The sequence below is a fragment of the Coregonus clupeaformis genome, chromosome 6 (genome assembly GCF_020615455.1).
Source record: "Coregonus clupeaformis isolate EN_2021a chromosome 6, ASM2061545v1, whole genome shotgun sequence".
NCBI lineage: Eukaryota > Metazoa > Chordata > Actinopteri > Salmoniformes > Salmonidae > Coregonus > Coregonus clupeaformis.
This window is the reverse complement of record NC_059197.1, coordinates 46,172,405-46,199,236: the sequence shown is the minus strand read 5'-3', so window position 1 is coordinate 46,199,236 and position 26,832 is coordinate 46,172,405. Positions and strand designations below refer to the sequence as shown.

General features: G+C 42.5%; 1 protein-coding gene across 3 annotated transcripts; it reads right to left on the bottom strand.

The window, feature by feature from the left end:
- Positions 1 to 1,080: 1,080 nt before the first annotated feature.
- On the bottom strand, positions 1,081 to 26,690 carry LOC121568264 (phosphatidylinositol transfer protein alpha isoform-like). 3 transcript variants are annotated; one of them, XM_041878821.2, is made up of 13 exons: positions 26,542 to 26,690; positions 23,827 to 23,857; positions 19,828 to 19,973; positions 16,996 to 17,019; positions 16,676 to 16,767; positions 16,367 to 16,374; positions 5,970 to 6,044; positions 5,418 to 5,501; positions 3,970 to 4,047; positions 2,648 to 2,758; positions 2,102 to 2,224; positions 1,891 to 1,956; positions 1,081 to 1,700 (listed from the first exon to the last, which is right to left on the bottom strand). In XM_041878821.2, the coding sequence occupies exons 1-12, from the start codon at positions 26,556 to 26,558 to the stop codon at positions 1,909 to 1,911; spliced, it is 837 nt and encodes a 278-aa protein (XP_041734755.1). In that variant the 5' UTR covers positions 26,559 to 26,690; the 3' UTR covers positions 1,081 to 1,700; positions 1,891 to 1,908. The 3 variants fall into 3 exon arrangements, with proteins under 3 accessions (XP_041734755.1, XP_041734754.1, XP_041734756.1); XM_041878820.2 differs by having other exon boundaries at positions 1,877 to 1,956; positions 26,542 to 26,689; XM_041878822.2 differs by lacking the exon at positions 16,996 to 17,019 and having other exon boundaries at positions 1,877 to 1,956; positions 26,542 to 26,689.
- Positions 26,691 to 26,832: the final 142 nt, after the last annotated feature.

Here is a 26,832-nt window from a genome sequence, read left to right as displayed (position 1 = left end):
CATGATACTCCTCGTGACTTCAAACGGATCCCCCAGGTAACGTTGATCCAAAACTCCTACTAGAAACACATCTAGCGATATCTTAGTTTCTATCACAACTTTACTTATTTTGTTTCCTTTTTTTCCACAACTGTAGCCCATTCACCCGCCATCAATTTCGAACAGAACATTAATTTCCGTCATCTTTCCTACAATACATGTCCTCAATGAGTGAATGTAAGTGAGGTCAGGTCGGTGGGACCATTCTAGCCAATGAGAGGGCAGGCACGCGTGTGAACAGGCACAACGAAGTAGTTTTTCTCAAAGTTGACGGAATGCCACGTGCAACCACTTATATCAGTACATTTTTAACAGCCTAAACATTACGAAACGTATATTCGATCAAATAAGCTTCACCTAATTCAACACTCTCTCATAGACCTCCATACAAAAAAAGGGTTTATCTGAGGCGGACAGATTTTGGGCAGATTAAATCCTCACGCTTCGCCTCTCCCTCTGGCTTTCTCAACTCGGTCAGTGCCACATTTTTTGAGTAAAAGCGCCCTCATAAAATGGCAACTATGGGGATGTGCACCAAAAACAAAATATTATTCCTCTCGGTCACAAGCTACTTAAAGATAAATCACTCCACTCTCCTTCATCTTTCCATTAAAAAAACATCATTTTGGATGTTATTATCAACATAGCTACAGTATATTTCCCCCCCTCAACATACCTTCTGTAGTGGTCCTTGATTTACACAGGAAGACAGGCTCGAGCCTTCTCATCTGGCAGCCTGCTTCTGTTCAGCCGGTATAAATGCAGTCTAAATTGGTGTCTGTAGATCTAAATAAAACCTTGTGGGATTTGTAAATGTGAAAGGGTTACAGGGTGAAATAAGTGGGATTAAAATGCATTACAGTTAGGAAACTCTGCTGACTGAGTTCCATTTTGAAAAACCATAATGAACAATGGGTTTTAAGAGATTTTCTTATCTTGATCTTTTAAACCATTTCTGTGAAATATGAAAATCAAGCAAGTCATACAAAATGGGAACGCAGCTGTTGCACCAATGAAATGAATACAATCACAGAATGCAAAGAGTATAAATATATTATTTTTAATATTGAATAATATAGGTCGTACAGAACAACAAAATGTTGCTCAAACCATTAAATCACAAAAGTGTTATGCAATCCAGAGAAAATTTACCTGTGAATAAATACTGAAAAATACAGTACAGGATAACATGTTTTACTCAGATCTCTATTCAAAGAGAGACCAGGTACATTGTTTCATATTTCTTACCCCAAAAATCCCTAAGCCATAACACTACAACTGGATTTCAGCCTGCTGATTCAGGTTGGCCCCGGGCAAGAAAAATGTACTGTAACCAAGAGGGAAATACAGAGACATTATAGTATTTTGAAAGACAGGAGGAGTAACCAACAAATTCAGCTTTGTCCACAAAACACATGAGGAATTAAAGACAATAGAAAATACTATCATTACAACTCCAAAACAAAATTTCCATAAAAAAAAACGTGAAAAGTGACATAATTAGTTAGGAATGTGATGGCCACCAGAGGTGAGGTTGCTGTGGACCTCTTGGCTGCTGGGGCCTCTCCATGGCTTGCCTGGACAATATAGGGGTCTGCATACAGCCATATAATTCCCAAGGACTGGGACTGGGCAGAGATGCTGGTGTCTCAGTAACAGATCTGAAAAAGTGGAAGGAGAGAAAGATGTCTGTGACAGAGTTGATTATAGTCTTCTATCAAATGCAAATCTGCAAGATAGACAAGACAAATCTTGGTTCCTTGTGCACAATAAGAGGAAGTATTGCTTGAACTCAGTCTCATAATTCCCACTAACGCGCAGACAGAGCGGTACTCACGGAGCGGTACTAACGGTCACAGCTGCACAGCCTCAGTCCTCTGAAGCAGAACTCCCTTTGACTGGATCCTTCTCCCTCATCTGAAAGAAAGACACAGACACATCAATAAGTAGGATAAAGCATTTAGCAAATTTCCGTAGCCTAATGACAAAACGGATAAGACAGTAGTACATCTCATTCGGAGTTAATTGATGCCAAAGACCAAACAAATGTACAGTACATTACCTCATCCAGCTCTTTTTGGGTCTCCTCTTCGATACGTCGAATGTCCTCCATTGTCAGTCCGATCCATTTATCAATCAAACAGAACAGTTGTCTATGGAACTTTGTAAACAATCGCTTCTCTTGCTGGAAATCAAAGACGGGAAGAAATTAGACAAAACAATTACATAGAAAAAAATATTAGTAATATCAGCATTTATTATGTGCAACTTGGAGTAACATTTCTATGGCAAATCACTATCTGTCCACTAGAGGACAGAAAACACTTTTTAGTCTACTGTAAACTAGTCTTCAGTCACACCCAGAGAGACTGCACAGCTTTGGATATCTTATTTCTCAGCCAACTCTGTCTACTAGTTTCTTCTTCACGGTTTCAGGGCAGAGTTATTTTTTGCATTTACAGTGGGCGATATGAAAATACTGGACTTTGCCTCTGTACTGGCATTATATTTGAACTGGAGTAAAATATGGGCTGGGCACTCAGACATGTAGGCACCTTAACAGAATATTATGCAAATACTGGAATAATTGACAAGTCTCTTACTGTACCTTCTGGATGAAGTTCTCAATTTTGTTCTGGACTCCCCACCATTTGAAATTGACTGTGACTAACTTATAGGCACACATGTGAGGAGAGTTTGTGTTGCTGGGAAGCTCTTTCTGCAGAGGTAAAGACAAAGTTATTAAATACACTTGTCCTTAAGCCATTTTGCCACAACTTTGGAAGTATGCTTAGGGTCATTGTCCATTTGGAAGACCCATTTGCGACCAAGCTTTAACTTCCTGACTGATGTCTTGAGATGTTGCTTCAAAATATCCACATCAGTTTCCTTCCTCATGATGCCATCTATTTTGTGAAGTGCACCAGTCCCTCCTGCAGCAAAGCACCCCCACAGCATGATGCTGCCACCCCCGTGCTTCACAGTTGGGATGGTGTTCTTCGGCTTGCAAGCAACCCCCATTTTCCTCCAAACATAACGATGGTCATTATGGCCAAACAGTTCTATTTTTGTTTCATCAGACCAGAGGACATTTCTCCAAAAAGTAAGATCTTTGTCCCCATGTGCAGTTGCAAACCGTAGTCTAGCTTTTTTATGGCGGATTTGGAGCAGTGCCTTCTTCCTTGTTGAGCGGCCTTTCAGGTTATGATATAGGACTCGTTTTACAGTGGATATAGATACTTTTGTACCGGTTTCCTCCAGCATCTTCACAAGGTCCTTTGCTGTTGTTCTGGGATTGATTTGCCCTTTTCGCACCAAAGTACGTTCATCTCTAGGAGACAGAACGCGTCTCCTTCCTGAGCGGTGTGACGGCTGCGTGGTCCCATGGTGTTTATACTTGCGTACTATTGTTTGTACAGATGAACGTGGTACCTTCAGGCGTTTGGAAATTGCTCCCAAGGATGAACCAGACTTGTGGAGGTCTACCATTTTTTTTCCTGAGGTCTTGGCTGATTTCTTTGGATTTTCCCATGATGTCAAGCAAAGAGGCACTGAGAGTTTGAAGGTAGGCCTTGAAATACATCCACAGGTACACCTCCAATTGAATCAAATGATGTCAATTAGCCTATCAGAAACTTCTAAAGCCATGACATCCTTTTCTGGAATTTTCCAAGCTGTTTAAACTTCTGACCCACTGAAATAATCTGTCTAAACAATTGTTGGAAAAATTACTTGTGTCATGCACAAAGTAGATGTCCTAACCATCTTGCCAAAACTATAGTTTGTTAACAAGAAATTTGTGGAGTGGTTGAAAATGAGTTTTAATGACTCCAACCTAAGTGTATGTAAACTTCCGACTTCAACTGTACGTGTGAAATTTGCTGATGTGAAAAATATGACAACAATGGAGGAATATTGGTTTTGTTTTACCTTCCAGTTAGGCCCCAGGGGGCCCCTGCCTGTCTTCTCTGACTTGAATATGGCAGGATCTTCTTCTGGCTTATAGTCCTGTGTGAAGCAGAGTGAGCAGATGAGTAGAATGCAAAGATAAGTGTTCCATTTAATTTTGTTCAGGTAACTGGGTCTTACTCATTAGGGCACACCGTAGCAAAATGTAGTAGAACATTTTGCAAATGAAAATGAAAACAAGTGTTAACCCTTACAAAAAAGAATTTGTTGGGGCAAACTTCCCACAAAATGTTGCCAGAAGTTTGTAAATGTTTGCTACTAGTGCTGAATCAGCGGGAAACCTTTGGCAACAATAATATTTATTGCCTCTAGTGGCAAACAGTTTACCAGACAGAAGCCGTTTCTGGTAAACACATTGAGTTCCAAGACCAGTAACCGTTCATGTCGACCAGTCAGAGGGTGAAGAAAAATCTGTTGGTAAATGGAAACCAAGCTATCTAGCTAGCTAGCTACCTACCGAAGTTGTCCGGTGAGTGTCTTAACTTATTAAACTTCATAATAAACTTGAAAATTGTCTAAGCTAATTGATGCCTGGTAAGCAATGTCATGTTTTATGGGATAGTGTGAAACACATTTTGTTGCTAGCTAGTTAGATCAGTTTAAATCTGTCAGCACCATTGACTGGCTAGCTTACCCAGAACAACTCACAGCCAAAGGTGATTCTAACATGTATTGACTCAGAGGTTTGAATACTTATCTAATCAAGATATACAGTATTAGGGTTTTATTTGTAATGATTTTTATTTTTTACAAATGCTAGACCTTTTGTGTAGATCGTTGACAAAGAAAATGACAATTAAATCAATTTTAATCCCACTTTGTAATAACAAAATGTGGAAAAAGTCAAGGGGTGTGAATACTTTCTGAAGGCACTGTAGTACAACTAGTATATTTAGTTCTCTGTGAGAAGCAAATTTATTTAAATGTATATGTGATTTGGTTTGGTTTATGTAGATACATTTCAATGTTGTTAATACACAAAGTAACCAAAAACCTGATCTAATTTGCATATTCATAATCAGTTTGAAGCAAATTTGCAGCAAACAGTAGAATGTTTGCCACAAGTTTCCCAGAATTGTTTTCCAGAAGTTCACAAGTCGCTGCAAATTTGTCGCAACATTTTGCCACAAAACTAATTTGAATTGAAAATATGAGCTGGCTGCAAATTTGCAGCAAATTGGCCAAAGACATGCCACAACTGTTTGCCAGAAGCCTGCTTTCTCGGTAAGGGAATTTCTATTGGACAAGTTCAGGTAGTCCCTCCCTGTTTCAGTCCATTTTCTTCCATTTGCTGTCTTAAGAATACGACCCTGCTGTGCCTAGGTTTAGAACAGTAGGAGAGTTTAAAGCATGCTTATTACTAATAATAAGTTGTAAGTACATTCACACTGATCAATCACTGCTCTCACCTTGGCATCCACTTGGGTTTTGTCAGCGATGTCAATGTAGACTACTTCAGTCTTCTTCCATTGCTCTGGGTCTAGTCCATGTACCTATGCAGGGAATAATTTATAGTAAGTTACCCACTTCAAGAGCTAAGAATGCCTCACTAGTAGTCACTACATAGACCAAGTATAACATGCAGGGTTGGGGCCAATTACATTTCAATCCACTCAATTCAGGAAATAAACTAAAATTGCAATTCTAAATCCAATTTCGAGGGAAATTGAATTTGAATTGATCCCAACCCTGATAACATAGCACTTGATACATTATGTGTAAATGTTGATTCAGTGTCATACCCAACAAAGCAGGTCTGAGGACAAAAAATGCACACGAGAAGGGTTTCCATATCTTTTCATAAAGTCAGTGGACGGACACTCAAATGACGTCAATGGAAGTGACTGATTGGAGTCTGATAGATACAGTAAAATAAGAAATCTGCTAACTGAATTTGATGTGCTGGTGGTCCATGGTTGAAATGGTATACATTCAGACTCATTACTTAGCTGCTCACTCACATTGGCCTGATCCCCCATGTCGGGCTTGTGCCATGTCTCAATTTTAATCAGAAAATTGTCCTTCATGTATTCATTCTGCGGGAGGAAGAGCAATAAATAAGATCAACGAAATCAATCTCAAGTGACCAACACATACTGGGTTCAAACACTATTTGAAATCATGTCAAATACTTTATCTGTGCTTGATTGAGCATGCCTGGCTTAATCAATCAATAGAATAGTCCCTAACCTGTACACCCCAATTCATAGGCGAGTGAGTAAACCTCCACTACCATCCGTACTATTGGCCAACATGCAATCATTGGAAAATAAAATGGATGATCTACGATTAAGACTATCCTACTGTAATATCTTATGTTTCACCGAGTCGCGGCTTAACGACGACACAGATAATATAGAGCTGGCTGGGTTTTCTGCGCATCGGCAGGACAGAGAAGCTACGTCTGGTAAGACGAGGGGCAGGGTTGTGTGTCTATTTGTAAATAACAGCTGGTGCACAATGTTTAATGTTAAAGAAGTCTCGAGGTATTGCTCGCCTGAGGTAGAGTACCTCATGATAAGCTGTAGACTACACTATCTAGAGTTCTCATCTATATTATTCGTAGCCGTCTATTTACCACCACAAACCGATGCTGGTACTAAGACCACACTCAACGAGCTGGATAAGGCCATAAGCAAACAAGAAAATTCTCATCCACAAGTGGCGCTCCTAGTGGACGGGGACTTTAATGCAGGGAAACTTAAATCCGTTTTACCTAATTTCCACCAGCATGTCACATGCAGGGACGGCCTGTTCAATAGGGCGATATGGGCGACGCACTGCCAAACGGGAAAAGGAAGGGATTTTTTTTCTAATCAATTATATCACGGCAACAGTAGTTATCAGTGTTCACGTCTGATCTGCCAGCCACTAAATGTCAAATCAGGCTAAAGTCGTGCTTCAAATGGCCCCGCCCGTTTTTGGGGCGATTTCAGTCAAGTTGAAAATCGCCCAGAAGTCTCTCATAGCCTGTCATGTAAAATCTATTTTTTTCAAATTTCAAAGCTTTCAATACATTCTCTATGGGTGTCTGTGGGCTTGCACTTACGCTTTCGTCATACGTGACGTAACCATGAACGTAACTAAGACAATAGCGGCTAGCAGCGTCTCTGTTGTGACCTGCAGTGTGGCGTTATTTTATGTTTTTAATTTGTAGACTTAGTTTACAAACATTCTGCCAACCATGGATTTCCAGTGGTTGGTTTTGGACTGATCTTGTTGATCGTGTACATACCCGCTACTGAAACGGACTAAATAATGAAAACGCTGCTGGCAGCGGAATCCCAATACAGCTGGGAGACTTGGCTGGATGACAGAGTCCCGGACAGAGAAGTGGAGCCGGCCGGCTTCACCCTGGTCAGAGCGGACCGCGATCCTGGTAAGAGAGCGACTCTGTACCCCGACATTGAACTGCTTTCTGTGTCATTGCGACCTTACTATCTGCCCCGTGAGTTCCCCCAATTGTTTGTTACCGTTGTGTACTGTTGATAATCACAAGTTTACTGGAGAACTGAGACCAAGTAGAGACTTTGGACAGGGTGGATATGGTATAATAAAGGCAGTTTATTCAGAGGTAAAGATATCTGGAATCGCGTGCACGGACTCGTTCGTGCACGCGAGTAAAGTAAAAGTGTCCTGTCTTAGGTCAGCTAGGATCACCACTCCTTGGCCACCTGCTGACAAGGCTGACAAGATAGGACTCTTTTGTCCATTGTTATAGGATAGGAACAGCATTGATTGAAAACAAACGCCCAACACAAAATGGGTCATGCACAAGATTTTAGTCAGACCAAGCTATAACATTATATATTTACTACGACAGTACATTCAACCAAAAGCTAATATAACAAAGGCATCAGAGATTATTTATAATCTGTCACAGAAACTGGAATCCATCTCCCCAGATCAGTCAATAAATGCTTCTGGTATTGACTTATATGCTGCCCCTGTCTTCATGTTGTTGCTGGACATATCTTTTTTAAAATGTGTGTAGGTCACCTAAATCATCAGAAAAATTGCCCCTCCTGAGAATTTTTTCAGGAGCCGCCACTGGTCACATGTGCAACCAGAGGAAAAAAAAACTCTAGACCACCTTTACTCCACACACAGAGACGCATTCAAAGCTCTCCCTCACTCTCCATTTGGCAAATCTGACCATAATTCTATCCTCCTGATTCCTGCTTACAAGCAAAAACTAAAGCAGGAAGTACCAGTGACTCGCTCAATACGGAAATCATCAGATGACGCGGATGCTACGCTACAGGACTGTTTTGCTAGCACAGACTGGAATATGTTCTAATGGCATAGAGGAGTATACCACCTCAGTCACCGGCTTCATCAATAAGTGCATCGACGAAGTCATCCCGACAGTGACCGTACGTACATATCCCAACCAGAAGCCATGGATTATAGGCAACATCCGCACCGAGCTAAAGGCTAGAGCTACCGCTTTCAAGGAGCAGGACACTAATCCGGACGCATATAAGAAATCCCGCTACGCCCTCAGACGAACCATCAAACAGGAAAAGCGTCAATACAGGACTAAGATTGAATCCTACTACACCGGCTCTGACGCTCGTCGGATGTGGCAGGGCTTGCAAACTATTACGGACTACAAAGGGAAACCCAGCCGCAAGCTGCCCACTGACACGAGCCTACCAGACGAGCTTAATGCCTTTTATGCTCGCTTCGAGGCAAGCAACACTGAATTATGCATGAGAGCACCAGCTGTTCCGGACGACTGTGTTGTGATCATGCTCTCGGTAGCCGATGTGAGCATGACCTTTAAACAGGTCAACATTCACAAAGCCGCGGGGCTAGACGGATTACCAGGACGTGTACTCAAAGCATGCGCAGACCAACTAGCAAGTGTCTTCACTGACATTTTCAACCTCTCCCTGACCGAGTCTGGCGAAGGTAACCTACCTAAATGATTACTGCCCTGTAGCACTCATGTCAGTAGCCATGAAGTGCTTTGAAAGGCTGGTCATGGCTCACATCAACACCATCATCCCGGAAACTCTAGACCCACTCCAATTCACATACCGCCCCAACAGATCCACAGATGACGCAATCTCAATCGCACTCCACACTGCCCTTTCCCACCTGGACAAAAGGAACACCTACAGTGGGGAGAACAAGTATTTGATACACTGCCAATTTTATAGGTTTTCCTACTTACAAAGCATGTAGAGGTCTGTAATTTTTATCATAGGTACACTTCAAATGTGAGAGACGGAATCTAAAACAAAAATCCAGAAAATCACATTGTATGATTTTTAAGTAATTAATTTGCATTTTATTGCATGACATAAGTATTTGATCACCTACCAACCAGTAAGAATTCCGGCTCTCACAGACCTGTTAGTTTTTTTTAAGAAGCCCTCCTGTTCTCCACACATTACCTGTATTAACTGCACCTGTTTGAACTCGTTACCTGTATAAAAGACACCTGTCCACACACTCAATCAAACAAACAGACTCCAACCTCTCCACAATGGCCAAGACCAGAGAGCTGTGTAAGGACATCAGGGATGAAATTGTAGACCTGCACAAGGCTGGGATGGGCTACAGGACAATAGGCAAGCAGCTTGGTGAGAAGGCAACAACTGTTGGCGCAATTATTAGAAAATTGAAGAAGTTCAAGATGACGGTCAATCACCCTCGGTCTGGGGCTCCATGCAAGATCTCACCTCGTGGGGCATCAATGATCATGAGGAAGGTGAGGGATAAGCCCAGAACTACATGGCAGGTCAATGACCTGAAGAGAGCTGGGACCACAGTCTCAAAGAAAACCATTAGTAACACACTACTCCGTCATGGATTAAAATCCTGCAGCGCACTCAAGGTCCCCCTGCTCAAGCCAGCGCATGTCCAGGCCCGTCTGAAGTTTGCCAATGACCATCTGGATGATCCAGAGGAGGAATGGGAGAAGGTCATGTGGTCTGATGAGACAAAAATAGAGCTTTTTGGTCTAAACTCCACTCGCCGTGTTTGAAGGAAGAAGAAGGATGAGTACAACCCCAAGAACACCATCCCAACCGTGAAGCATGGAGGTGAAAACATCATTCTTTGGGGATGCTTTTCTGCAAAGGGGACAGGACGACTGCACCGTATTGAGGGGAGGATGGATGGGGCCATGTATTGCGAGATCTTGGCCAACAACCTCCTTCCCTCAGTAAGAGCATTGAAGATGGGTCGTGGCTGGGTCTTCCAGCATGACAACGACCCGAAACACACAGCCAGGACAACTAAGGAGTGGCTCCATAAGAAGCATCTCAAGGTCCTGGAGTGGCCTAGCCAGTCTCCAGACCTGAACCCAATAGAAAATCTTTGGAGGGAGCTGAAAGTCTGTATTGCCCAGCGACAGCCCCGAAACCTGAAGGATCTGGAGAAGGTCTGTATGGAGGAGTGGGCCAAAATCCCTGCTGCAGTGTGTGCAAACCTGGTCAAGACCTACAGGAAACGTATGATCTCTGTAATTGCAAACAAAGGTTTCTGTACCAAATATTAAGTTCTGCTTTTCTGATGTATCAAATACTTATGTCATGCAATAAAATGCAAATTAATTACTTAAAAATAATACAATGTGATTTTCTGGATTTTTGTTTTAGATTCCGTCTCTCACAGTTGAAGTGTACCTATGATAAAAATTACAGACCTCTACATCAGGGGTGTCAAACGTCCGGCCCGCGGGCCGGATCAGGCCCGCAAACGGGTTTAATCCGGCCCGCGAGATGATTTCGAGAAAAAAAAATATATATATATATATATATATATATATATATATCTTTTTTTTATTGTATTTTTTTTGTAAAGTATAAAAATGCGCTGCAATTTTTCAATAAAATAAACTGCTGCTCCAATTGCGTCCACTGGATGGCGCAATAGCAATTGTGTTAAGCAAGCAAACTGTTTATACCGGGGCAGAGCAAGTAGGTCAAGCACGTGCAGCCAATGAGCTACTTTGTTTTGCCCGCGATATTTATTACGGCTTCTACTTTTAACATTATGTGCTTTGGCACCCTCATTGCCCCAATATGTCTCTGTCAAAAAAGAGAAAAGTGGACGCAGAGTGCAGAGTGTTCCAAGAAAAATGGTCATCCTATTTATTCACGGAATTGAATGGGAAAGCTGTATGTTTGGTGTGTTCAGAGCATGTTGCAGTGCTGAAAGAATATAACCTTCGTCGCCACTATGTGAGTCTTCATGCCGACAAATATGGCAACTTTCAAGGACAGCGGAGATGAGAGAAGGTGAATGAACTGTTGGCGGGTCTGAAGAAACAGCAGTCTGTGTTTACTCACAGCCGAGACATCAGTGACGCTGCAGTGAAAGCTAGCTACCTCATTGCTAATGAAATCGCAGTGGCTTCAAAACCATTTAGTGAGGGTGAATTTGTAAAAACATGCATGATGAAGGCAGCGGAGATTGTGTGCCCTGAAAAGCGGCAGGCTTTTGCAAATATCAGCCTGACAAGAAACACAGTTGCAGACAGGATTTCCGATCGTTGAAGTTGAAGCAAAAAGTAAAGTCATTTATTGCGTTTTCGGTTGCAATTGATGAAAGCACAGACATTACAGATGTTGCACAACTGGCCATTTTCATCCGCGGAGTTGATGACACATTGACCGTCACCGAGGAGTTCGTGGAGTTGGTGCCGATGACAGATACAACGACAGCAGCTGATATTTTTACCGCACTTGTCGGCGCGCTGGACAGGGTCGGAGTGGACTGGTCCCGCGCTGTCAGCCTGGCTACAGATGGTGCGCCCTCAATGATCGGGAAAAAAGCAGGCGTTGTGACAAAGTTCAGAGAGAAAGTGCAATCTGCAAATGGAGGACGTGATTTTTGACTTTTCACTGTATTTTGCACCAGGAGGCTTTGTGTTGCAAGTCATTAAAGATGGATAACGTCATGAAGGTGGTCATCCAAACTGTTAATTTCATCCGATCCAGAAGCCTGAATCACCGTCAGTTTGACAGCCTTCTCAGAGAGAAAGACCACATCTATGGCCTGCCATACCACACTGAGGTAAGATGGTTAAGCCGAGGTGCTGTGCTGAGGCGTTTCTTTGATTTACGAGAAGAAATTGAACAGTTCATGGAAGAAAAGGGCAAACCAGTGTTAGAATTTCATTCCGCAGAATGGATGCAGGACCTTGCATTTATGGTGGATGTTACAGAGCACCTGAATAACTTGAACAAACAGCTGCAAGGGCGCAACAAAGTTGTCACGCAGTATTATGACAGCATACGTTCTTTCAAGTTGAAGCTGTCATTGTGGGAGACGCAACTTGCCGGTGGTGATGCAGCTCACTTCCCCTGTCTGAAAAATGTGTGCGCGACCCAACATGTGGCAGACATGAAGCGGTTCAAAGATAAAATAACGGGACTGTTACGGGAGTTTGAGCAACGCTTTCAGATTTATGTTTATATGTTTTTATGTTGATGTGCTATTGTTTTTAATTGATTTTATTTTATTTGTATATTTAACCTATTCTTGACTCTGTGGTTCTTGCACTTGTTTGGGGAACAGGATTTCATTATTTTTATCTACATTTCTGCCTGAGAAATGACACCCTGATATAGTTCTGTGATCTGTGAAACAGTTCTGTTAATCACTGAGGCATTGTGTGTTCTTTTTCTTTAGAATTTTCTAATAAACTTGACGTGTTTTATGATTAATAGTGATGTTGTGCTTGTACTATTTTGGACACACTGTCCTCAGGCTCCAGCTTTATGTTGTATGTTGATCGTATTAAAACAAAGAAAACAATCTGAAGTTGTTGTTTTTAAGTTATATATACCATGATTTTTCCGGTCCGGCCCACTTGGGAATAGATTGTCCTCCATGTGGCCCCTGAGCTAAAATGAGTTTGACACCCCTGCTCTACATGCTTTGTAAGTAGGAAAACCTGCAAAATCGGCAGTGTATCAAATACTTGTTAATAATAATAATAATAATAATAATAATAATAATATGCCATTTAGCAGACGCTTTTATCCAAAGCGACTTACAGTCATGTGTGCATACATTTTTGTGTATGGGTAGTCCCGGGGATCGAACCCACTACCCTGGCGTTACAAGCGACGTGTTCTCCCCACTGTATGTGAGAATGCTGTTCATTGACTACAGCTCAGCGTTCAACACCATAGTGCCCACAAAGCTCATCACTAAGCTGAGGACACTGGGACTAAACACCTCCCTCTGCAACTGGATCCAGGACTTCCTGACGTGCCGCCCCCAGGTGGTAAGAGTAGGCAACAACACATCTGCCACGCTGATCCTCAACACTGGTGCCCCTCAGGGGTGCGTGCTTAGTCCCCTCCTGTACTCCCTGTTCACCCACAACTGCGTGGCCAAACACGACTCCAACACCATCATTAAGTTTGCTGATGACACAACAGTGGTAGGACTGATCACCGACAACTATGAGACAGTCTATAGGGAGGAGGTCAGAGACCTGGCAGTGTGGTGCCAGGACAACAACCTCTCCCTCAATATGAGCAAGACAAAGAAGCTGATCGTGGACTACAGGAAAAGGCGGGCCAAACAGGCCCCCATTAACATCGACGGGGATGTAGTGCAGCAGGTTGAGAGCTTCAAGTTCCTTGGTGTCCACATCACCAACGCTCTATCATGGTCCAAACACACCAAGACAGTCGTGAAGAGGGCACGACAAAAGCTATTCCCCCTAAGGAGACTGAAAAGATTTGGCATGGGTCCCCAGATCCTCAAAAAGTTATACAGCTGCACCATCGAGAGCATCCTGACCGGTTGTATCACTGCCTGTTATGGCAACTGCTCGGCATCTGACCATAAGGCGCTACAGAGGGTAGTGCGTACGGCCCAGTACATTACTGTGGCCAAGCTTCCTGCCATCCAGGACCTACAGTATCTCAAAGTGAGTACACCCCTCACATTTTTGTAAATATTTGAGTATATCTTTTCATGTGACAACACTGAAGAAATGACACTTTGCTACAATGTAAAGTAGTGAGTGTACAGCTTGTATAACAGTGTAAATTTGCTGTCCCCTCAAATTAACTCAACACACCTATTAATGTCTAAACAGCTGGCAACAAAAGTGAGTACACCCCTAAGTGAAAATGTCAAAATTGAGCCCATTTAGCCATTTTCCCTCCCCGGTGTCATGTGACTCGTTAGTGTTACAAGGTCTCAGGTGTGAATGGGGAGCAGGTGTGTTAAATTTGGTGTCATCGCTCTCACACTCCCTCATACTGGTCACTGGAAGTTCAACATGGCACCTCATGGCAAAGAACTCTCTGAGGATCTGAAAAAAAAAGAATTGTTGCTCTACATAAAGATATAAGAAGATTGCCAAGACCCTGAAACTGAGCTGCAGCACGGTGGCCAAGACCATACAGCGGTTTAACAGGACAGGTTCCACTCAGAACAGGCCTCGCCATGGTCGACCAAAGAAGTTGAGTGCACGTGCTCAGCGTCATATCCAGAGGTTGTCTTTGGGAAATAGACGTATGAGTGCTTCCAGCATTGCTGCAGAGATTGAAGGGGTGGGGGTGTCAGCCTGTCAGTGCTCAGACCATACGCTGCACACTGCATCAAATTGGTCTGCATGGCTGTCGTCCCAGAAGGAAGCCTCTTCTAAAGATGATGCACAAGAAAGCCCGCAAACAGTTTGCTGAAGACAAGCAGACTAAGGACATGGATTACTGGAACCATGTCCTGTGGTCTGATGAGACCAAGATAAACTTATTTGGTTCAGATGGTGTCAAGCGTGTGTGGCGGCAACCAGGTGAGGAGTACAAAGACAAGTGTGTCTTGCCTATAGTCAAGCATGGTGGTGGGAGTGTCATGGTCTGGGGCTGCATGAGTGCTGCTGGAACTGGGGAGCTACAGTTCATTGAGGGAACCATGAATGCCAACATGTACTGTGACATACTGAAGTAGAGCATGATCCCCTCCCTTCGGAGACTGGGCCGCAGGGCAGTATTCCAACATGATAACGACCCCAAACACACCTCCAAGATGACCACTGCCTTGCTAAATAAGCTGAGGGTAAAGGTGAAGGACTGGCCAAGCATGTCTCCAGACCTAAACCCTATTGAGCATCTGTGGGGCATCCTCAAACGGAAGGTGGAGGAGTGCAAGGTCTCTAACATCCACCAGCTCCGTGATGTAGTCATGGAGGAGTGGAAGAGGACTCCAGTGGCTGTGAAGCTCTGGTGAACTCCATGCCCAAGAGGGTTAAGGCAGTGCTGGAAAATGATGGTGGCCACACAAAATATTGACACTTTGGGCCCAATTTGGACATTTTCACTTAGGGGTATACTCACTTTTGTTGCCAGCGGTTTAGACATGAATGGCTGTGTGTTGTGTTATTTTGAGGGGACAGCAAATGTACACTGTTATACAAGCTGTACACTCACTACTTTACATTGTAGCAAAGTGTAATTTCTTGTGTTGTCACATGAAAAGATGTGAGGGGTGTACTCACTTTTGTGAGATACTGTATATACTAGGCGGTGTCAGAGGAAGGCCCAAAAAATTGTCAAAGACTCCAGTCACCCAAGTCATAGACTGTTCTCTCTGCTACCGCACGGCAAGCGGTACCAGAGCACCAAGTCTAGAACCAAAAGGATCCTTAACAGCTTCTACCCCCAAGCCATAAGACTGCTGAACAATTAATCAAATGACCACCCGGACTATTTACATTGCCACCTCCCCCATCCCTTTGATTTTACGCTGCTGCTACTCGCTGTTTATTATCTATGCATAGTCACTTTACCCCTACCTACATGTACAAATTACCACGACTAACCTGTACCCCCGCACATTGACTCGGTACCGGTACCCCCTGTATATAGCCTCGTTATTGTTATTTTATTGTGTAACTATATTTTTGAACTCTTTCTTGAACTGCATTGTTGGTTAAGGGCTTGTAAGTAAGCATTTCACGGTAAGGTCTACACCTGTTGTATTCGGCGCATGTGACAAATAACATTTGATTTGATTTGATCTGGCAGTCTAGGTAGGCTAGAGCAAACGTTCAAAGTATTGGAAAGATTTCAAATAGTATTTGAACCCAGGTCTGAAACTGACACTAATATATGGACTGTAAGTGATTACATCTTGAGGGATATATCACCTAAGAGCAGTGGTACTGGTAATAACAACTGAAAGAGGCACATATGCACATGCATGTGCACACATACACACACACGTTCACCCTGGCGAAACGAGTGTCGGTCTTTCTCTGCGCTTCTCTCCTTTCCTTTTGACAGGCAAGGTTACCAGCTCCTCTTTCACCAGCTGAATAGTGTGCAAGTAAACAGTAACATACTGTAAATGTATAGAAGAAAACAGTACTTACTGTAAGAACTGCAACAGGTGAAGAGACATGAGGAGACAGACAGTAAACAATGTTTAGGGGAACAGACGTTTTCAAAACAATATCTCAATAGTTTCACATTTGTTTGAAATTGGCTAACTCCTTGCCAACTGAACTGAGAAGTGTCTTTATACACTATTAATACCCAATGTCTGGCTATTGGTCCAGACATGACATAGATTCCAATAGCATGTCCTCACAGTGCTGGCTGCTAGCATGTATGCCCAAGTTAATTATTCAACATCTTCTTTCTCTACAGAAGGGGTAGGTAACAAAGAGCAGGGGACTTACCGGTCCGACAGTAGGGGTAAGCATTCCAGGCCTTCTCGTGGATGTTAAGAGCAGTTGATGGTGCCAGAATGCGCACATAGTTTGGCACTTTACTGCAGAGAGAAAGTAAGACAGTTATTATCATAAGGTTGATCCATATGAATTCAATCCCTTTTTGACCACATCCCTTTGACCACACCCACCGCACCCAATTTAACAAAACTTTCCACACGTTTGCCCACGGTAGAAGTAGTGAGAGAGTGACTTTTCGGCCCTAAATGCCAAAACATTCAGGAGATAGAGGTGCTCAAAGTTCACCCTATTTGTATAGCCCGCCATACCATGAGAGATCCGTATCTTCATCACTGAAAAAGATAAACGGTTGAATTTGATATACACTGAACAAAAATATAAACGCAATGTAAAGTGTTGGTCCCATGTTTAATGAGCTGAAATAAAAAAATCCCAGAAATGTTCCACACGCACAGAAATCGTATTTCTCTCAAATTGTGCACAAATTTGTTTATATCCCTGTTAGTGAGCATTTCTCCTTTGCCAAGATAATCCATCCACCTGACAGGTGTGGCATATCAAGAAGCTGATTAAACACCATGATCATTACACAGGTGCACCTTGTGCTGGGGACAATAAAAGGCCACTCTAAAATGTGCAGTTTTGTCACACAACACAATGCCACAGATGTCTCAAGTTTTGAGGGAGCGTGCAATTGGCACGCTGACTGTAGGAATGTCCACCAGAGCTGTTGCCAGCGAATTGAATGTTCATTTCTCTACCATAAGCTGTCTCCAACAAAGTTTTAGAGAATTTGGCAGTACGTTCAACTGACCTCACAACCCCAGACCACATGTAACTACGCCAGCCCAGGACCTCCACATCCGGCTTCTTCACCTGTGGGATCGTCTGGGGGGGGCCTGGCTGCCAAGTGGGTGAGCCTATGCCCTCCCATGCCCACCCATGGCTGCACCCCTGCCCAGTCATGTGAAATCCATAGATTAGGGCCTAATGAATTTATTTCAATTGACTGATTTCCTTATATGAACTGTAACTCAGTAAAATCTTTGAAATTGTTGCATTTATATTTTTGTTCAGTATAATTTGAAAGCTTACAAACAAGGTTGTGAAACTATTTTATAATTTCTTCATTTTTTAAAGATCTGCAATTCAAATAATAACGAAATGAACACCCCACCAATTTGTTGGGAAACAGCTGAGGGATGCGGCTGGAGAAATGTAACCACTCTCAAATTCATAGACATACAGTGGGGAGTATTTGATACACTGCCAATTTTGCAGGTTTTCCTACTTACAAAGCATGTAGAGGTCTGTCATTTTTATCATAGGTACACTTCAACCGTGAGAGACGGAATCTAAAACAAAAATCCAGAAAATCACATTGTATGATTTTTAAGTAATTAATTTGCATTTTATTGCATGACATAAGTATTTGATCACCTACCAACCAGTAAGAATTCCGGCTCTCACAGACCTGTTAGTTTTTCTTTAAGAAGCCCTCCTGTTCTCCACTCATTACCTGTATTAACTGCACCTGTTTGAACTCGTTACCTGTATAAAAGACACCTGTCCACATACTCAATCAAACAGACTCCAACCGCTCCACAATGGCCAAGACCAGAGAGCTGTGTAAGGACATCAGGGACAAGATTGTAGACCTGCACAAGGCTGGGATGGGCTACAGGACAATAGGCAAGCAGCTTGGTGAGAAGGCAACAACTGTTGGCGCAATTATTAGAAAATGGAAGAAGTTCAAGATGACGGTCAATCACCCTCGGTCTGGGGCTCCATGCAAGATCTCACCTCGTGGGGCATCAATGATCATGAGGAAGGTGAGGGATCAGCCCAGAACTACATGGCAGGACCTGGTCAATGACCTGAAGAGAGCTGGGACCACAGTCTCAAAGAAAACCATTAATAACACACTACGCAGTCATGGATTAAAATCCTGCAGCGCACGCAAGGTCCCCCTGCTCAAGCCAGCGCATGTCCAGGCCCGTCTGAAGTTTGCCAATGACCATCTGGATGATCCAGAGGAGGAATGGGAGAAGGTCATGTGGTCTGATGAGACAAAAATAGAGCTTTTTGGTCTAAACTCCACTCGCCGTGTTTGAAGGAAGAAGAAGGATGAGTACAACCCCAAGAACACCATCCCAACCGTGAAGCATGGAGGTGGAAACATCATTCTTTGGGGATGCTTTTCTGCAAAGGGGACAGGACGACTGCACCGTATTGAGGGGAGGATGGATGGGGCCATGTATTGCGAGATCTTGGCCAACAACCTCCTTCCCTCAGTAAGAGCATTGAAGATGGGTCGTGGCTGGGTCTTCCAGCATGACAACAACCCAAAACACACAGCCAGGGCAACTAAGGAGTGGCTCCGTAAGAAGCATCTCAAGGTCCTGGAGTGGCCTAGCCAGTCTCCAGACCTGAACCCAATAGAACATCTTTGGAGGGAGCTGAAAGTCCGTATTGCCCAGCGACAGCCCCGAAACCTGAAGGATCTGGAGAAGGTCTGTATGGAGGAGTGGGCCAAAATCCCTGCTGCAGTGTGTGCAAACCTGGTCAAGACCTACAGGAAACGTATGATCTCTGTAATTGCAAACAAAGGTTTCTGTACCAAATATTAAGTTCTGCTTTTCTGATGTATCAAATACTTATGTCATGCAATAAAATGCAAATTAATTACTAAAAAAATCATACAATGTGATTTTCTGGAGTTTTGTTTTAGATTCCGTCTCTCACAGTTGAAGTGTACCTATGATAAAAATGACAGACCTCTACATGCTTTGTAAGTAGGAAAACCTGCAAAATCGGCAGTGTATCAAATACTTGTTCTCCCCACTGTAACTATGGATGCAAGGACTGACCATTATAGTTTTAACCATGTTTTGAGGCTATACAGTATTTGTTTAAAATTATATTGTTTACAAACAATGGACTAAAACAAGCTTATATTTTGGGTTCTGTTGGGGTATGACAGTTGAACTAAGCTCATGTCGGATTTATGAGTTACATTCTTCAAGAATCAATGGGTATCTACTGTACCATTGGGTGAGTGGGTGGTGTGGGTGGGTGGGTGGATGGATGGGAGTAACTGGGTAGATGGATGGATAAATGGATGGATGGACCAATCGTACCTGTGCAGGTGATATATCTTGTGGGTGTACTGGCCCTTCTCTCCATCCTTCTCATAGGGTTCATTCTTTAGCACCTCCACCCCTTCTCCTCCACCCGTCTCATTCTTACTGGTCTCAGCCACAGAGTACAGCTGCCCCACTTGGTACTGTGAAGAGGAAGACAGGAGTGAGCTACAGTTACCCATTGTTCACCAGTTGCATTAACAGACAGCTGCAACCACTTCAGTGGGCACAAATGTGGGGGAAATTAATTCATGAACAAGGGGGATTGTATTAACTCAGTTCCCCACATACAAATCCCTGACCATGCACTCCTCAGATCACCTGGACAGGGACAGTTTTCTGTTTCCACCACTGGGCGTTCCTTGTGCATTTAGCCCAGACAGACACTGACTTCAGCTTAACAGGTTAACAGGACTGTCAGCAAGCATAAGGAACGTACTGTAATAGCCCTCTTTGGCATTTGTTTTTCTTTTTCTCTGACAGTCTCACTGCCAACAATTCCCTCGTTGGCTGCTCGCCAGTGATGTGAGGGTGTAGAGCTCTGTCAAAGTCCTTAGACAGGTGGATTACTGTCTCCAACTCTGCTGTCCCAGCCTAGGCAGCACACCGTCCATCCACCAGCACCCAGCCAGCACAGGCCTTGAGCCACCCAGCAGCAGTCGATGATGTGGCACGCAACCATTGGTTGCTGTGTGCAGCGTGACTGCAATAAAGTTGTCCTGGAACACGCCCAATGTGTGTAAGGGAGCTAATGACTCACAGGGAACTGGTGACTCGCTTGCTGCACAGACACTACTCAGCAACCAACAACCAATTGACATTTAAAATCACAGATTAGCCCTCCAATTACAGGGCATTAGTGCGCCAGTGGTGCCGTTTTAAGTGCAGTGTGTATGGTTGTTAGTTCGTACCGGGCTGATTTGATACGTCATCCCAAAATTAGATGCTTTTAACAGGTGAAACAGCTCTGTTTGGAGGAAGAGGGGGTAAAATCACATCCTCTACCAAATAGGTATTTTGGTGGCTCCATCTCATGTGCGAGTGGGTGATTAGGAATGTGACAACATGTGTAAAACCAGTGTTTCACCTATCATCTCCCTAAGTGTGTGTGACTCATCTTGCTATCTTCCTTAGGCTGGCCGACGAAGGCTGGCTGAGGAAGTTTTAAAGTTATGGCCCACTTCATACAGAGAAATTGGCATAGTAGGCAATTTAACCAATCCAAGCCCTCCTTTTACTTATATCATTGCACATCCTGCAAATCACTAGCATAGGGCAACCATTTTGAATCCATTTTTATACTGTAAGTAAAAGTAGCAGAGATCCCACTCTGGAACTTTGATATGCATGTATAGTATATTATGTTAAACAATATATAGAAACATTTGCCAAATCCTAAATGGTATATTTTCAATATTCATGTTTATATTTTTCTATATTCATACATTTATATAAGAAATGTGATATTTAAATAAAAGTACTACTCATAATAAAGAGCAAGCGGTAAAGCTTCATATGACACCAACTTTTGTTTTGTAGATGAAACATTATGGAGTATTAAAGGAGGCCTTGGTCACAAATCTTCCAACAATTAATTATGCAATAAGATATAAATGTCAACAATCCTTCCTCCAAAAGGACCCTTCTATGGATAAAATTGTGAAAATCCCCCAAAACATGGTTTGTTCTAATTTCATGAGGAATCACCCTTATGTAAGGTTATGAATGGAATATAGGGTTATGATCCTTGATACGTGATCTTATTTGGGGGAAAACAATTGAGACTGGGATTAAAGTCAGCTTTTTAAAAAAGAGAGAGGGGGGGGGAATGATGCTGGTGACTATAACTCTGCGAACAAATGGAGAAAGAGAGGGAGACTGAGAAGGAAGGAGAGAGAACGGAGGAACCAGCACTGTTGCTGATAAATTTGGTTGCCAAGATGGAATGCAAGATTATGTCTGATGAAATGAAATCTGGTCGGAACATACAAGGGTCATTCCACCTCAAAAAGCACAAGAAATAGGATGTCGACACCCACCATCTCAGATTGTTCTGAAATCGTTTGTGTTGCTAGAAACAGATAAGATTAGTAGTGCTGAGCAATTAGTGCTCTTTGAGGTCAGTTCGGTTTCGTTTAGATTCTACAAAAAATCATGATTTTCGATTTCTGCTTCGATATTTTTTTAATTTTTTATGCACTCTCCAGTGTTGAATGCTGTAACACAGAATAAAACTATTTTTTTATTTCACCTTTATTTAACCAGGTAAGCCAGTTGAGAACAAGTTCTCATTTACAACTGCCCATGACTGCTTATCACTTATTAACCATCAGTTATTCACATTACTTTAATAAATTATTTCAGTTGTGTATATTACATTTGTTTTATTTGATTACTTTATTATTTCATTCCAACATATCATCTCATGACAAAATCACTATTTTAGTAGTTCTTCAAAGTAAATAAGGCATACTTTTATGACTGCTGAATACCAACTATCAACCACTTAGATCATGTATTTTCAGGTAGAGATACCTCGCGATGAAACTGCTCTCCATGTATCCCCTCGATTGGACATTCTTCTGTCGTAAAATAAACAGTAAGTAGCCGTGCAATGGATTATGGTCATTGTAGTTAATTACCACGTTTTCTGTAGAACATTGGCCTTTGGAAACTACAACTCCCTATTACATTGCACAGTTCGGGCATGATCTGATTTATCTCCAGAGAAACTGCAGCGCAATGTGTGCATTGAGCTCACAGGGAAAAAAACTGAATGAAATGGAATTCAAATAATTGAACCGACGTCAGTCAATTAGTTGTTTAAAAACCAAAAAATAACCAACATTTTGGTTAATTGCTCAGCACTAAAGATTAGCATTCCTTGCTGTCATACCTTGTCAATAAACTGGTTACAGGGTAAGGAAACCCATGCCATTTTGTAATTTGGGTGAACTCTCTCTTTAACAAGTTCTTCAAACTTTTTTCACCTAATAGCAGGCACAGCACCATATAGTGGTCAGAACCTGGTAATATCAGGATGTTGGATGGGACATAAACCTAACAACTTAAATTACTAATTTCTCTGAACAGGGGGAAAAAATATCACCAAATTCACTGAGAATACATTACATAGGATGAAGAAACAATACTCAGAGCCGCAGCTCCATACTACTTGTCAGACATTGAGAACTGATACTGGGTTGGGATTGGTTTGGGGGGTCTGTGGGTGGCTGTTGACCATTTCTTTGGATTCCTCATGTCTTATTCATTGCTAGAAAAAAGTTTGGTCCAAATCGGATGTCAGGTACTATATTTATTGAATATTATATGAATCCTATAAATTAAATTGGCCAATTTGGGTGCAATCAATTAGCTACATTTCTCAGAGATCAAATTATATTTCAACAAAATAATGTTGCAGGAATGCTAATCTTATCTGTTTCTAATTACAGAAATGATTTCAGAACAATCTGAGATGGGTGTCATGGCTTGCTGAAATGACATGGAACGACCCACAACTAATGACTTAAACTGCAAAGCTTCAGTCGGAATAAGGTGCTCTTTTTTAATTAACATGGCTAATACTTTCTGACAATGTCTGACCTGACTGTATGTAGCTGGCTAACCACTGCAACTAATATGCTGCAAATGTGAACATAATGAAAACCATGCCAACCGCCTGCGCACACACACACCACACGCTATCATAAAAAGGTGTGTGTACAAACAGGAACTTCAAGGTTAGAGGAACATAATGGAGACTAACTGCTTGACATACAGACTGCCCTGATTCCTCAAGAGCATAGGCATGCTAGGTAATGGGTTAGCCCCATGAATGTTTCGCTGGTGTCTACGGCACATTCATGGGGCTAGGTAATGGTTGAGCTCAATTTGAACCGTTGCATCAGAAAACGAGAATGTAGCTTAATCAGCTTGATTTGTGACATGAAGCAAGAGTTTAAAACACATAGAAATGACTCAGTCACTACTTACTTCTTCCACAGATATGGGGAGGATGACTCGACTAGAAGAGAGAGAGAGAGAGCAACATCAAATTACAACACATTTAAACACCAACTACAGTGAGGAGAACAAGTATTTGATACACCGCCGATTTTGCAGATTTTCCTACTCACAAAGCATGTAGAGGTCTGTAATTTTTATCATAGGTACACTTCAACTGTGAGAGACGTAATCTAAAACAAAAATCCAGAAAATCACATTGTATTATTTTTAAGTAATTAATTAGCATTTTATTGCATGACATAGGTATTTGATCACCTACCAACCAGTAAGAATTCCGGCTCTCACAGACCTGTTCGTTTTTTTTTCTCCACTCATTACCTGTATTAACTGCACATGTTTGAACTCGTTACCTGTATAAAAGACACCTGTCCACACACTCAATCAAACAGACTCCAACCTCTCCACAATGGCCAAGACCAGAGAGCTGTGTAAGGACATCAGGGATAAAATTGTAGACCTGCACAAGGCTGGGATGGGCTACAGGACAATAGGCAAGCAGCTTGGTGAGAAGGCAACAACTGTTGGCGCAATAATTAGAAAATGGAAGAAGTTCAAGATGACGGTCACCCTCGGTCTGGGGCTCCACGCAAGATCTCACCTCGTGGGGCATCAACGATCATGAGGAAGGTGAGGGATCAGCCCAGAACTACACGACAGGACCTGGTCAATGACCTGAAGAGAGCTGGGACCACAGTCTCAAAGAAAACCATTAGTAACACACTACGCCGTCATGGATTAAAATCCTGCAGCGCACGCAAGGTCCCCCTGCTCAAGCCAGCGCATGTCCAGGCCCGTCTGAAGTTTGCCAATGACCATCTGGATGATCCAGATGAGGAATGGGAGAAGGTCATGTGGTCTGATGAGACAAAAATATAGCTTTTTGGTCTAAACTCCACTCGCCGTGTTTGGAGGAAGAAGAAGGATGAGTACAACCCCAAGAACACCATCCCAACCGTGAAGCATGGAGGTGGAAACATCATTCTTTGGGGATGCTTTTCTGCAAAGGGGACAGGACGACTGCACCGTATTGAGGGGAGGATGGATGGGGCCATGTATCGCGAGATCTTGGCCAACAACCTCCTTCCCTCAGTAATAGCATTGAAGATGGGTCGTGGCTGGGTCTTCCAGCATGACAACGACCCAAAACACACAGCCAGGGCAACAAAGGAGTAAGAAGCATCTCAAAGTCCTGGAGTGGCCTAGCCAGTCTCCAGACCTGAACCCAATAGAACATCTTTGGAGGGAGCTGAAAGTCCGTATTGCCCAGCGACAGCCCCGAAACCTGAAGGATCTGGAGAAGGTCTGTATGGAGGAGTGGGCCAAAATCCCTGCTGCAGTGTGTGCAAACCTGGTCAAGACCTACAGGAAACGTATGATCTCTGTAATTGCAAACAAAGGTTTCTGTACCAAATATTAAGTTCTGCTTTTCTAATGTATCAAATACTTATGTCATGCAATAAAATGCAAATTAATTACTTAAAAATCATACAATGTGATTTTCTGGATTTTTGTTTTAGATTCCGTCTCTCACAGTTGAAGTGTACCTATGATACAAATTACAGACCTCTACATGCTTTGTAAGTAAGAAAACCTGCAAAATCGGCAGTGTATCAAATACTTGTTCTTCCCACTGTACACCTGCAGCTCATGACTAATGTTATTGCTCATCTAATTTATCACTTGATTTATTAGTTTGACTGACAATTCTCTGATAGCAACTGCTAAGAGTAGGCTAATCAAAACACGTTTAGCCTAAATTATCGATACCGATCACTTACCGCAGGCATTTTGCTTATTTTGTTCATTACGATAAGTAGCCAATACCTACCCAGCTCTACCTACCAACTATGAACATTGCAAGCCTGAACGTGCTACTGATGCTAGCTGTAATATTGTCATGGAAGAAATTGAAGCCCGGTGTAGATGTCTATTGTCAGAAAACAATTAGGTTTGGCCATGTTCTCTGTCAGTCTACTATAGGCAATAATCACCACCTGTTCCCAGTCTATGCACCCCTGAATATTTCAGTATAACAGATCAAGGTGTAATGGGAGCCCAGACAGGCACCGTACTAACTATACAGTATTGATACAGGCAGGTTTGGGGCATCTGGCTGTCATGTTGAAATGGCAGTTGTTGGCTCTAGTAACCAATGAGTTAGATGACATGTCATGCAAGTTTATACTTTGGATTAGTTTTAGATAAAGGCACGCCCTTTTATGTGTTTTAGTAGGCCTGATGATGCATGGGATGATTAGAATTCAAGTTATGGTTACAATGTTACAGTGGCACTTTGTCAGTTAAGATATTTAAATAATTTTGACTGACAATACATTTCCATTTTGGCCAATGTTAATGATTATTTTACTTGATGCATTCATTCAATGAGTCCATCCATACAGTCCATACAGTGAGGACACAGTCAATAGCCTCTCCACTGACAAACTTTACATTTTACGCAATGATAAAACACAGATAATACCAACTTGCACAGGTGTTTTTCGAATTCCCAAATGGTAAGTAGACTATACTAGACTAACAGAAAAAATACTATAAACGAATAGAAGAGAATTGTCACGCAATACATTTTGCCAAAGTTTGCCTGTGTATGACAACGAATCCATCGTTCTCCTGCGTAACAAGTTAACTAAACAGCATATCTTTCCAAACATTTTTACTTACAATTCTTTAATTAGCATTTTGGCAGTGTTGTCCGTGTATATGCAGCATTCAGATGTCTACTTTACTGGTAAAAACTCCAAATCGGCAGCTGTATGTTTGTCCGTCTGCGCCCCACTGTCTCCGCGGTTTTGCGCTCCTATTTTTCTTGAATTCACTTCCTGACAGACGCCGAAAGGGGCGCGGCGTCCTGGTGGCGACCACACCTCCAGTCAGTAACCCAGTAACCATCCTTATTCTAAACAAAACATACAGACCTGAAACAGACACGCTATTTATTGTCCATTGTTTGCG

Excerpts from the sequence above, each read along its gene's own strand:
- LOC121568264 (XM_041878821.2), bottom strand. Across the intron at positions 4,048-5,417 it reads AAACCCAAGTGGATGCCAAG|GACTATAAGCCAGAAGAAGA; the intron begins GTGAGAGCAGTG and ends TGCTTCACACAG. Across the intron at positions 2,759-3,969 it reads CCCTGGGGCCTAACTGGAAG|AAAGAGCTTCCCAGCAACAC; the intron begins GTAAAACAAAAC and ends TTACCTCTGCAG.